At 46.4% G+C, this 12,664-nt stretch overlaps 1 protein-coding gene across 1 annotated transcript in view; it reads left to right on the top strand.

Moving 5' to 3' along the window:
* The first annotated feature begins 520 nt into the window (after positions 1–520).
* ARHGAP36 (Rho GTPase activating protein 36) overlaps positions 521–12,664 on the top strand; it is a 31,646-nt gene continuing 19,502 nt past the window's right edge. Inside the window, exon 1 of the mRNA XM_036305040.1 lies at positions 521–593. Coding sequence (XP_036160933.1) covers positions 536–593 — 58 coding nt within the window. The 5' untranslated portion in view covers positions 521–535. The remainder of the gene's footprint in view (positions 594–12,664) is intronic.

The raw sequence follows: 12,664 nt of genomic DNA, 5'->3' as shown, positions 1-12,664 counted from the left end.
GATGATGTCTCCGCTAAAGCATAGGGTTTCTTAGGTCTGGGATACAGCCTCACCCTCAGATCTGAGGCTCCCTGGGACAGGTGCGCCATCTCGCCCTCAAATTCCAGCTTCTGGGGACAGGCCCGCTCTTAAGCGCCCGACTAAGGGTTCCTGGGGGCAGGGACCTCCCCTCCCTCTCAGATTCGGGGCTCACCAGGACTGAGATGGCGTCTCCCCTCAGACTCTGGGACCTCTGGGGTAGGGGAAGGGTCCTGCCTTCAGTCAGAGCTTCCCCGGACAGGAGCTGTGTCGTGGCCTCCCTCCGCATGGGGGAAGGGGCTGTGGGACCAGCGGCTTCCCCTCTGGCGAGGGTGGGGGTGGGTTCCCTGAGGCCCTGCCCCCTTCGTGACATGCCCGAGGTGTCCGGTGACCAAGACACTCTTAGCAGGGTGCAGGGTGCGGCTCAGGGCGTGGTCAGCGGGGGCTACTTAGGGCTGCCAGTGCGCGGGACAGCGCGGAAGCTAGTTTCCAGGCTGCCAGGCACTCAGCAAGGGTCATGGCGTGGATTCTGGACTGCCTGTTTGCGTCGGCCTTTGAGCCCCGCCCCCGCCGTGGTGAGTGGGGACCACCGAGTAGGGGGCGGGGGGCGGGGGCTAGAGTGCTTGGCCGGGGGCGGCTTGGGGCTGCAGCCCCAGCTGGGAGCCCTGGAGATTGGCTGGCCTCCCCCTTGCCTCCCTTCCCCCTGGCTTTTAGCTAATTGTTCCTGGCTCAAGGGACTGCCCCGTCGAGGCCCGGGCATAAATCACCAGCTTTGCCCGGAATACCGAGCAATCGCGCTAATGGCTCAGCGGGACAGGGGGCGAACATGGGGGCGGAGCCTTTGGCTCAGCCTTCCTCTGGGACCGAGGGAGAGAGCTTTGAGGCCAGACCTGCAGAAGCGGCTCCGCAACCCAAGGGGCCTAAAGGCCCAAGGATGAACGTCCCTAGCAGGGCACACAGGACCCAGGGGACCGTAAGATGAAGGGGAGGGCTTTTGCCTTGAAGCTTGTCCCCCTTGTCCCATTCTTAAATACAGAATATTAACATGGGCCACTTAGAGTCGTGGAATTCAATCCCTTCAAGAGATGGTGACATTGAAGCCCAGAGATGGGAAAGGCCCGCTCAAGGTCATACAAGGAGTTGTCAGCAAATCAGGTCTGCTGAAGTTCTGCCAATTGCCCACTGCCCCAAAATGCCCAATGATGCAGGCTTAGGGTCTTTAGTCTGGTCCTTTCTTGAGTATTTGAGATTAATTCTTGGTTCCCCTATCCCTGCGGAGTTGAGTATATAGATGTGCAAAGATCACAGCACTAGTACGAATATGTGGGTGGCATTTCACCCGTTTCCTGGCACTGCTTCTATAAAGTATATTTTGGAAACCGATTATGTTTTTCCTCCTTACAGTTTCAGGAGACTGATATTTTCTTTTTGAGATTTCCCAGGACCCCCCCACACACAGTCCTTCACTCCCCCTTCTAGGCCCCACCCCTTCCAGGCTGCCACCTGCCCCCACTGCCACCTGTTTTTCCATAGTCTCCACCTCCCAAATCTATATTGGTGATAGTGCGTCATTGGTCACCAGCCATAAACCAAACCTGGGGTTGTCTCCTCTTTCCTCTGCCCCCCTCATAGGCGGGGAGGGGAGGCAGGGAGAGGAGGGACTTCAGCAACTTAATTCAGCCCTAGTACCCTACTGAGAACCATCCCAGGAGCCTGACCTACTGCTAAGGAACTGCAGCATGCTTAGCAAGTACAGTTGCTGACAGGCCCCAAGGTCTCTGAGAAGGAAAAAGATCCACATGCACACAGTTTAAATTTTGTTCTGTATACTTTTTTAAATGTGATCCTGGTGAGTGGAAAAAAAGGGGAGGAGTTATAAGATACCTTTTAAGACCTTATGGCTCAAACATCCAACCCTCGAAAAGGGAGTAGGGGGAACCATTACACCCCTGCCTGGCCTAGTAGGCTGTGGCGTGACTCCAGTGAGTTCAAGGAGATGAAGGATTTTTTATGTATAACCCCACTGGGAAAGGTTCAGTATCACACCAGCAAGTCTTTCCCCATCAAAAGACAGCCATGTCTATTAGGATTAGAAGACTTTTCCTTAAACTGAACCCAAATCTATGTTCTTGCCCTGGCCCTGGCCTTCATGATCTTCCCAAGGGAATAGTGCCGGCTCTTCCCATTCCCCCAGAATCTTCCTTCACCCTTGTTCTTATCCAGGCCAAATCTCCCCAGTTCCTTAATCTGGTTAACATGTGACATGGCTACAAGGCTCCTATCCATATCTAGCTGCTCTTCTTTGAACATGTTCCAAGTTGAGACTACCCAGTGACCTTGCCAAAAGAAGATTTCCAGCTGTGCTCCTGTAAATATAGTCCTGGATGGCTGACTTTCCCTCTTTTGGAAGCCCACGTCACACTCATGTTACACAGATACAGAGCCATTAATACACACATATACACACATTCCCACACCCACACATACCCATATACAAAGTCACAAATGAGCACATGTACACACACACTTGATATGTATCACATACTTTTAGCACACGACACAATATACCCATTTGGCACATGCATACACCACACACAAATCCCATGTACATACCACACAGTTCACACAACTAGTTTATTTATATTGGAAGTATTTTCAACTGAAGCTACTCCTTTCTTTTCTTTTTTAAGTAAACCCAAGTTCTTTTCAGTTGCCATTCTGTATTTCGTTGGTGTTTGGACCCAAACACAAGACCTTATATTTACTATTTCATTTCCAGTCTGATGAGACCTATCCCCCCACATATGCCAGCGGCACACCACTGCCTACACCAGCTCTTTTGCTCATACAGTAGCAACTAATATATGATTCTGGGCCTTAGGCTCATTCCTTCTCATGTATGATCTCACTTAAGTCACAGAACATCATTTCGAAATAATTAGCCTTTTGATACAGTTTTTTTGTTTTGTTTTTACCAGGTAAGAACACATTCATTGTACTCCCCTTGATAAATGCTGTGCAACATGAAATAATAACTTTGTGAGAAATTATTGATATTCTTTAGGGCTATAATTGCCATTGGTACCTCTCTTCGAATGCCTTCCAGAAATCCTCAGTAGTCAGAGGTGGGGAGAAGTAGCTGGCCACTGACTAGGAAGAGTGGAGGAGGTATTCTAAATGTTCTATTACTGACCCACCCCCCTTCCTTGGAGATGGTTCATACGTCAGAGCAATCTTTTGAGAGTGACAATGGGCAATGGATGACCATATGAAAACATTTGGTAGAGGCATCATTGAACCCTGGGAAGAATGGAGGCCCAAAATGGTCTTTCTCAGGGAAAGGGATAGCACGATTGACCCACTTGAAAATTCTCTCCCCAGTTCACTCTTGGCATTGGATTGAGCCTCAGACAAAAGGACTTCTGAAAAGCAGCCAAAACTCTGAAGCTGAAGAGACCCTTGAGCCCATTTTACATACAAATTTGATCTTTTCTTGGAGATGGGATCTAATGGATTTGCTGAGGCCAGGTCTGGTTGAGCTGCAACAGGATTATTTTCTAGAGCTGAAGTGAGTTTGCCAATGAGACACTCCACTCACTTGTTATGGTATCAGATAAGCACCCCCATTCACCAATGGCAGGACTTCCCAAAGTTCCTTTGTAAATCACTCGTTTGCACCTCAACAAAACATTTTGCCATAGGGGGGAAAAAGTGACACTGTAGAGTTTAAGTTTACAGGTTAGCCCACACTTTACCCACCATGAGGATAAAATACAGAATCTGGGTGATGAAAACTGACAAAAAATAGTATTCTTTCAAATGTACTATTTAGAGCTGATATTCATCACACTAAATATCAAATGATGGAAAGCATATTGGGAATTGATAGAGCAGGACACCGGGTCCTGCAGGGTGTTTATGGCAATGGTGAAAGCAACATCATTCCTTTTTCACAGTTATCTACTAAGACAACCTCAATGTCCAACAATAATGGAATAGATAAATAAACTATATGACATATCCACTTGTCAGACTAGTCTACAACTATAAGACTATGTTTATGAAAATTAGGTAGCAACATAGAAAATGGTATGATTATAACTGTCAAATATGCATTTCTGAAATTTTAGCAACAAGGTAAATAAAGTAAGAGATTCTGTTAAGTTGGTGGAGTAATAGTGATTTTTTTCTGATTCTTAAATTCTCTATCAGGTTTGTTCTTAAATCACTCTAATAAGTATCCATGCTTTAAAAAAATCTAATTGAAGGCCTCTGATATGCAAACAGTACATGCAATAATCTAGAATACCACTATGTACAATTTAATATACAGAATTTTTTCCTTCTAATTGTAGATTAAATGCATTGGCTAGATTAGGTCAGCCATATGTGATCTTCCTAATGATCATAAAGTGTTCCCTAACAGTAGGCAGGAAGAAGAAGAAGGGTTTGAATACCAGGCCTTAATTTATAGTGTTACTATGAGCAAGTTATTCAACCTCTCTTCAAATGATTTAATAATGCTGACATTTCCAGACTATAAACATTATTATTATTATTATTATTATTGGCAACATTATATTAAGTGCATTCTATGGCTCAGGTATAAAAAGATACATTTTATTCCTTCTCCAAGTATTTACTATGAATCAGTCACTTTACATAAAAAATCTCATTTACCTTACCTTTTGTAACAACTCTCTGGTATTATTATCTTTATTTTATAGACAAAGCTGAGAGGTTTAGTAACTTGCTCACTGCCACACAGTGACTGAGCAAGGATTACAACTTATTTGCTCTGATTTCAAAGCTTGAGTGAGATCAAAATAGATAACATTTGCAAAGCTCCTAGCACTATGCTGATATGCAGTAAACATTTAGTAGGTGGTCAATCTGATGTTGATGGTGTTCCCTTGCCCAGAATCCAATTTTGGTTTTTAGCACTATTTGATTACTTCTAGATGCCTTTCTATGAAAAGGTGCACATTTAAACTGGAAGATACAATGCAGATATCACATGTGTCCTCATCACTGGGGCTCTGAGTCACTAGGAAACGATTTCTGTTTCCTTCTGGCAGTATCATTTGTTCTCACATGTATCAGCAGAAGTAGGTAGATGGCATGTTTAATGAGCCTTGGCAGCTACTGTCACATCTCAGAGACACCTCTTGAAATCCATACAGCTTCCTCAAGATGGGAACCCAACACCCAGCAACTGGTAGGTCCCTGTGCTCAGGGAAGCTTCTTAAATGCAGGGGCCTATCCTTAACCCCTACTCCAACTATTCTTTGTGTGGTATAGCTGATCCTTAATTGATACCCCTCCTTCTTCCCTCCTCAAAGTGGAGGCTACAGGATTTCCTCAGAAGCAGACATGGGTAGGAGCTGGAGAAGTTTTTCTAAATTCCTAAATCCTCAGAAGGACTTGAGAATAGATTAATTTGCATGGTGGAGTCGATTGTCAGTGAGGGGTAGAATGCAGGATGAATAAGAGGGGTGAAGGAGAAAGGAGGAGTTGAAAGCATCTTCCATACACTTGAAACACCTGAAGCCCATTCTCTCAGAGCTTTTTCTGCCACAAAGCTCAATACTTCTCTAGTCTGTAACCTTTTCTTTTTTTTCTTTTTAAATGTATTTATTGTCTAAAGTTTTACATATTTCTCCTCCCCCCCCCCGCCTCACGCACCCCCCCCCAGCCATTCCCACTCTGGGCAAGCCCCCACCACCCGAGTGTCTGTGTCCATTGGTTATGTTAATATGCATGCATACAAGTAATATGGTTGCTCTCTAATCCACCCCTCCCCTGCCATTTGTCTGTGGATCTATTCTTGTTCATCAAATTATGTTGATCATTATATCCCACATATGAGTGAGATCATGTGATATTTATCTTTCTCTGACTGGCTTATTTCGCTTAGAATAATGCTGGATGGAACTGGAGAGCATTAGTCTGTAACCTTTTTATCCCTCCTTAGAATTATATCCACCCCTACCCTCAACTTCTTAAACTCCCCCTTCCCCCCCCCACTCCCTTCTTAAATGCAGCTTTAGCTTTAGCTTGTAGTGACTTATTTGAGGCAACAGCATCCGGGAGGAAAGGGCACAGATTAGGGTCTTCTCTCACTTTACCATTTTTATAAAGAGTAGGTTTTATTTTCCTCTAACTGCAAACAGATGAATAACAACTAATTGGAGCTGTATGTAAGGTGCTGCAAAGTATATCTCAGAGAACATCTTTTCCCTCATCGTCCCATCTACCCACCAAAATTGGTGACTGCTAGCAAAAGGGTTGCCTTGGGAACACTTCTTAATTCCTAGAGTAAAGGTGAGAAAAACAAAACGAGTTGTGGGGCAGTTCAGCCAGGAAATATTCATGCCGTCATTCTCTTGAACACATTGGTACATATTGAGGAGATAGGGTTGGGGCCGGGTTTGCAGTGAGGGAATTGGGGTCGGGAGAAGTCTAGAAGGCAGTTTGAAACTTTCCCGTCTGGAGTATTACATCTGAAACCTGGCTCTCATTAACACTGCCAGGAGAAACTGCAGAGTGAGAATTGGACTTAGGGTCCAATTCTTCCGGGGCTGCATTAGGCTGAATTAGGCTGATCAAAACATCATCCTAAAAGAAGAGGGGCTATTTCAAGAGTGTCAGACAAACCAGTAATGAGGGAAATCGGCAACTCAATTTGTTGGCTTTAATCCCTGAACACCTTGGTTGAGAAAATCTAGGCTGTAGGAGAAGGGGTGGGTGAGGGAGAGTAAAGTGAGGGAGGGAATTAACTAACCTTTTCATGAGCATTTGCTATACATATTAACCATTAGGCTTCTGCTTTCCATATTTTACCTCCTTCAGTCGTCTGAGCATTTCTAAGGCAGATGTTAGCATCTCCAATTTACAGATGAGAAAACTGAGGTTCAGAGAGATGATGTAACCTTCCCAAGATTACCTAGCAAGTAAATAATGGAGCTGGGATAAAAACTCAAAACTGTCTCACTCTAAAGCTCCTCTGCTCCATGCAAAAGATGAAGGTCCTGAACTTTAAAGGGTTTTACTCTCTTGGGGAAACCAAGATCTCTTTTAATAAAATTCACACTTTGGTGCCCTGCTCTTATAAGTCCTTGTTTTTAGGGTGAAAATCTCTATTTACATTTGGCAGTAATGTGGGTTACTAAAGCATTTTTTCCACTTTACAATTCCCCATATAATCCTCATGTTATGGACTTTAAAGAGAGATACTTATAGTGGAGATTTTAAACTCCAGAGAAAAGTGTGTGTGTGTGTGTGTGTGTGTGTGTGTGTGTGTGTGTAAGTGTTGACAGGGGTCCTGGTAGCCCCCTCCTATCCTACCATTTATATGGGTTTTGAGGGAGGCCTTCCATTATACTAATTTAGAGCCTCTGGTTCAGAACTGCGTCTTTGAAGCCACAGCCCTCGAGCTTTTGGCTTCTTCAAAATTGAAGTTTGTTCCCCATTTTACAGGTAGGAACACTGAGCTGGAGTAAAGCAGAATCATCATAAATCCAGGTAGGACTTATGGGTGGGACTAAACAACAGGATTTAGATAGGTGGTCAGGTGGTGTGGGGTTGAGGAGTGGGAGGCAGAGAGAGAACCTTCAAAGAGGGAGAGGAGGTCTCATAGAGACTGTGAGGGAGTGGAAGTGAAGCTAGTATACTCAGAGGAGAGTGAGAAGGTGTCAGGCTGGCTCCATACCAGCAGGGAAGCCAAGTTCCTGGGACCACATCCTGGGAGACACCAAAGTTTGCATGAATTCTTTGCAGGAATTTACCAAGGGGCTTCAGCTAGTCTGTGCCCTGGGTGGCTTAGACTGGCTTCTCTAGCCTTTTTATTTATTTTTTTTTATTTTTCAAAAGGAGACTTGCTGGCTACATAGTAGTTTAGAAAGTGTTTTTTCCTTCTCACTCAGAATGAGATGCTGACCTAGGCCCAGCTAGGGGGAAAGCTTTATGGATGTTCCAGCTGCTTCTCCTCCGCACACCAGGCTCATTTGTGCCAGTTGAAAGGGCACAATAATAACAGTAGCAATTTAAATCGTGCTTCTCACTTCCCCCATGAAAAGTGGTGAAATGACTCACCACAGTCGAATTGTCTATCTTGATCCACCCCCTGACCTCTTCACTGGAGTCTAGGTTTGTTCCCTGGGAGCTGAGCTGGAAGTCAGAGTTTCCAGCGGCCCTATAGCTGTGACTGAGTCCGAACCCCCCCCAATAAATATGGTCCCCCAAAATGCTATGTATTGTTTTAATTTGGATTTCTCAGATGAGGCTGCTTAGAAGGCTTTAGAGCAGCATGATCCCCATTAGCCAAGCTCAGTACTCCACTCAGTCATGAATAATAAACAATGGGGCCCATTCAGGGTTCTTTTCCTAAGAGGTCTCTGCTTATTTTTCCTATGTGAAGTTTGAATTGGAGATAACTGATCTGCTTGAAATTTACCAATTTCTAGTGGTAATGCTATAAAGAAAGGTCTGGGGGAGCTGTGAAATCATTCCCTTACTCTATCCTAACCCTGTCACCCCCATTACCCTCCATACCCAGTTCTCCTGACCCTGTGGCTAGAAAATGCTCATTCTCTGCTTTCTTTCAGCACCAGCCTAAGAAGAGCTCCCAGAACTGGAGCTGGTGAGGTGCTTATGAGCTGAGGATAATTACAGATTTTGAGGTGTCAACAAAGCAAGTAATTAAGTGGCAAAGGTATCAGCTGTCTGAGAGACAAAGAAAGAAATTATGCTGAGCACTTTTAGCGCTGTCAGTAAACATAAAATAAATATTTGTTGGGAAGTGATACTGTTTCATAGAGACTTCAATGCCTAGAAGGAATCAGGGGACTCTTGGTGAGGCTGCCTGGTACAGAAGAAAGTTTTAGAGAGCATGGCAGACCTGGTTTCAAATACTAGCTCTGCCTTCTGCTGGCTGTGTGACCTTGAGGAAGTTTCTTAACTACTCTGAGTTTGATATGTGATGTGTAAAATAGAGATAATCACTGCTCTATCTACCTCATAGGGTCATTGTGAGGTCTCAAGGTGATAATGTATGTAAGAGCACTTAGCACAGTGCCTGGTACACAATAAGTGCTTAATCAATGGTAACATCATTAGGATCACTATTACTTTTCTTACTGTATACCACGCATTCTCTACTGGACCTCAGAGTTTAAAAAGAGAGACAAATAATTACAGTTATGTATGATCATGTTATGAGAAGTATGAAGAGTGTAACTACGTTGGCTCAAAGGAGAGAGTCCTCAACTGGGAGGGAGAAGTATAGTAAAGTAGAGAAAGTTTTGTGAGTCTTGAGTTAGGTCGGGAGGCCCAGGGGTTGTGGGGAGGGATTCCAGGCAACTGGATCTGCCCACACCAAACCAAGGAGGTGTGAAACAGCCAGGGCCCAGAAAAAAATAGTTGGGCTCTGTTGGGCACAACATGGGATCTCCTGGGGTGGGGGAAGTGACAAAGAATCTTTCCAGTTTACTCCCACCAGCCCCTGCCCCGCGCCCTAGGCTCCCTACCTGGCCAATCACGTGCAGCACCCTCCTCTTCTTTCTTCCAAGCAGCCAGGTAAGCACACACCTTGCCACAGCGGGACGCACTCCGCGATGGGGTGGGCGGGGTCTGGGGGCAGGCTCAGAGCGGGTAGATCAAGTGGGCAGATCCAGCGGCAGGCGACCCTGCCCTGCTCTCCGGACCCTACTTCCTTCCTCCTGCCAATCCTGGCGCAATGCCCCCAACCCAAATTAAAAACAAACAAAAAACACACCAAAAATCCACCAGGCACACGGTCACCTGGGTTCTTTAGATGACCCCGGTGCTTTCACACACCACACTCGTACACTCACGCGGCAACCCTCCCCCACAAGACACACAGTTTCCAGCTCTCCAATGCAGCACATACACTGACCACATGCATCCCCACCACACATATGAACACATCACACCCAAAGATACATACATACTGCACCCTCAAATACATAAACCTTTGAACACACACACCTTAAGTAGGCTAACATATAAAAGCACCTTACCCATGAACACACACACACACTACACACCACAGCAAACACCACCCATAAATCTACATTGACACAACACTTCTAAGGGTAAGCACACTCACCACAGTACGACCACCAACCTTTGCAGAAACATACATTAAACACACCCACATCCAGACCACACCCACATAATCACACTATAATGGGACAGAAACACAACCTGCAAGCATGCAAACACAAACACCACACTAGCACATGCTCCATGTCCAAGCATAAACCAAATACACTCCACATCAAGTACTCCGATTAAAACATGCACCGCACACACACCCCACACCCAGCCACACACCGAATGAACATACAGAAGTACCGCACTCGCGCGCGCGCAAACACGCTAACATGCATACATACATACACACTCAGCCGCCCCCTCCTTCCCTCCTGGCGGAAGAGAAGGGGGCGAGGAGGGGAGGAGGAGAAGGAAGGTGGGGGGATGGGCGGGCGAGGAGGTGCTGGCAGAGATGCTCTTTTCCCTTTGACCTGGGGTTTGCCTGCTCCCCATTCCCAAGCCAGTGGGGTGAGTTGGGTCCAGGCAGGGTTCAGTCGGAACCCAGGAAAACTGGGAAGTACTGGGACCAGCCGGTGGGCGACTGGCGCGAAAGCTCGGCAGGGACCCTGATTCAGCGTACAGTAGACCCCGCCAGAAGCTCCTCCTCCCTGCACCCTCCCCAGACCCTTTGCTGCTGTGACCTCTGCTCCCCACTCTTGGGGGTGGGGAGGTGGGGGTTGTTTCTTCCCCGCCCCCTACCCGAGAGATTGGGCAATTGTTATGGGTGGAGGACTTTATTGGTTTTAACAAGGAGTTTAGATCTGCAGACAAGCTTTTTTTCGAAACCTGTTATAATCTAGCTCGAAGACTCAATGGAGAGCTCACTGTCTTGCAAAGCAATTACTTTTCTACTTAAAAGGCAATGGCTGTGAGAAATCACTGACACCGTGCTGGACACATAGTAGGGAGTTATAAACGTTCCTCCCTCCAGCTTATGTCACCAAATCCGTCAGGGTTTTCTGCAGCCCAGAACCAGCCCCAGACAGCTTTTGAACAGTAGGTGAGCTTTTTTGCCTTAGCACACAAGCCCTCAGAACAGAGGTGTTGGTCGGGGAGCCACCGGCGGTAGGGGGCGGTAAAGTTACCAAAGGTGTTTGGCACTTTTGGTAGTGTAGCGCCCTCAGGGAAACTCTGAGGTACCCGCCCACTGCAGCGGGCTACAGGGTCACTCCAGAATTCTCCGCAGCCAGATGACCATCTGGTTCCTTTTCTCTTCTTGCCTCTTTTCTGTTGTGAGGCACGGCGGGTGAAGGAGAGGTAGAGGAAGAGAACCCCCGTCCACTTAGTCGTCTTGCAGTGCAAAGGGCACAGACTTCCAGTCATTTTAGGTTTGAATCCCATCTGTGCCATCCCCAGGCTGACTACCTTAGCAAGTCACTGGCGAAGGTCCGCAGAGTGGTTGTGAACTTTAAAGGAGGAAACACATAAAGTGCGTCTCAGTTAAGTTCCCAAAGATTTTTATTCCCCTTTCCTCTCCTTCACCTTCATCAAAGATAAAGATTGCATCTTGGAAAAGGAGGGATCAGAGGCTAAGATGGAGATGCCCCTCAGCCCAGAAAGGCAGCAGATGGACAGTGGTTCATTTAGCATTCAATATCCTGCTGTATTTAAGGGAAGTGCCTGCACCAGTGATTTTAGCGATGGCATTCACTAGTCACAACAAATTCCAGGTCACAACCTAGTCCTTGGGACTGCAGTGAGGACATTCTGCCCATCACCTCCACCCCTCTCAGGGACTTTCTAATTCTCTCCCCCTGAATTCTTCTCTCCCTTTTCAAGTTTCCCATGTTATTTTTTTTATATTTGTAGTGAACACAAATTGGGTGTCAGGGATATCTCCTCTTACTTATGTCTCCCTAATGCCTAACACAGTGCCCGACACAGCACAGGCTGTGTACATGAGGCAAAGGGATGCCCTGGGTGCAATCCCTTGGAAACACTGAGACCTGAGGGCCCAGAAGGAGTTATTATTGTACGGAATCTATACAGAGGTCTCCCCTAGGTACTGTGAGAATGAAGGGTAGTGGTTTTTGGATAGGGAACTATTCCATTGCTTCTCAAAGCTCTCAAACTCTAAGCCTGCCTAGAAGGGTGTTGTCTCACTGCAGCTGAGGCTTCTGCAGTCAATTAAGAAGAAAGCCTCTTTCCTGGAGGGCAGAGACCCTGGCCAGCTAGAGGGTGAGTCACTGTCTCATAGCTGGGCAGCAGAGGTTGCGCTAAAGTGGCAATGAATCAGTCCAAGATGGCATGGGGAGATTACCTGAGTGATGATGAGAAAGGGGATGAGGCAGAAGCCTGAGCCCTTGAGACTGGGACTGTGATAGAGTGTCTATAGAAATCTGCATAGAGTCAGCTCCAAACACTCCTCCAACTTCCACCCCCACCAAGTCTAGAAAGATAGCCCTGACAGACTTCTCAGCAGAGGAAGTAGAGTGGAAAGCACCCTTCCGGGGGGGGGGGGTGTTTGGAAGACCTGGGTTCCAATGCTGATTCTGCTACTTGCTATGTGACATTGGCAAGTCCTTTTCCT

The sequence above is a fragment of the Myotis myotis genome, unplaced genomic scaffold (assembly GCF_014108235.1).
Source record: "Myotis myotis isolate mMyoMyo1 unplaced genomic scaffold, mMyoMyo1.p scaffold_m19_p_4, whole genome shotgun sequence".
Taxonomy (NCBI): domain Eukaryota; kingdom Metazoa; phylum Chordata; class Mammalia; order Chiroptera; family Vespertilionidae; genus Myotis; species Myotis myotis.
The sequence above is the reverse complement of the archived record's forward strand: the minus strand, read 5'-3'. Positions and strand labels throughout refer to the sequence as shown.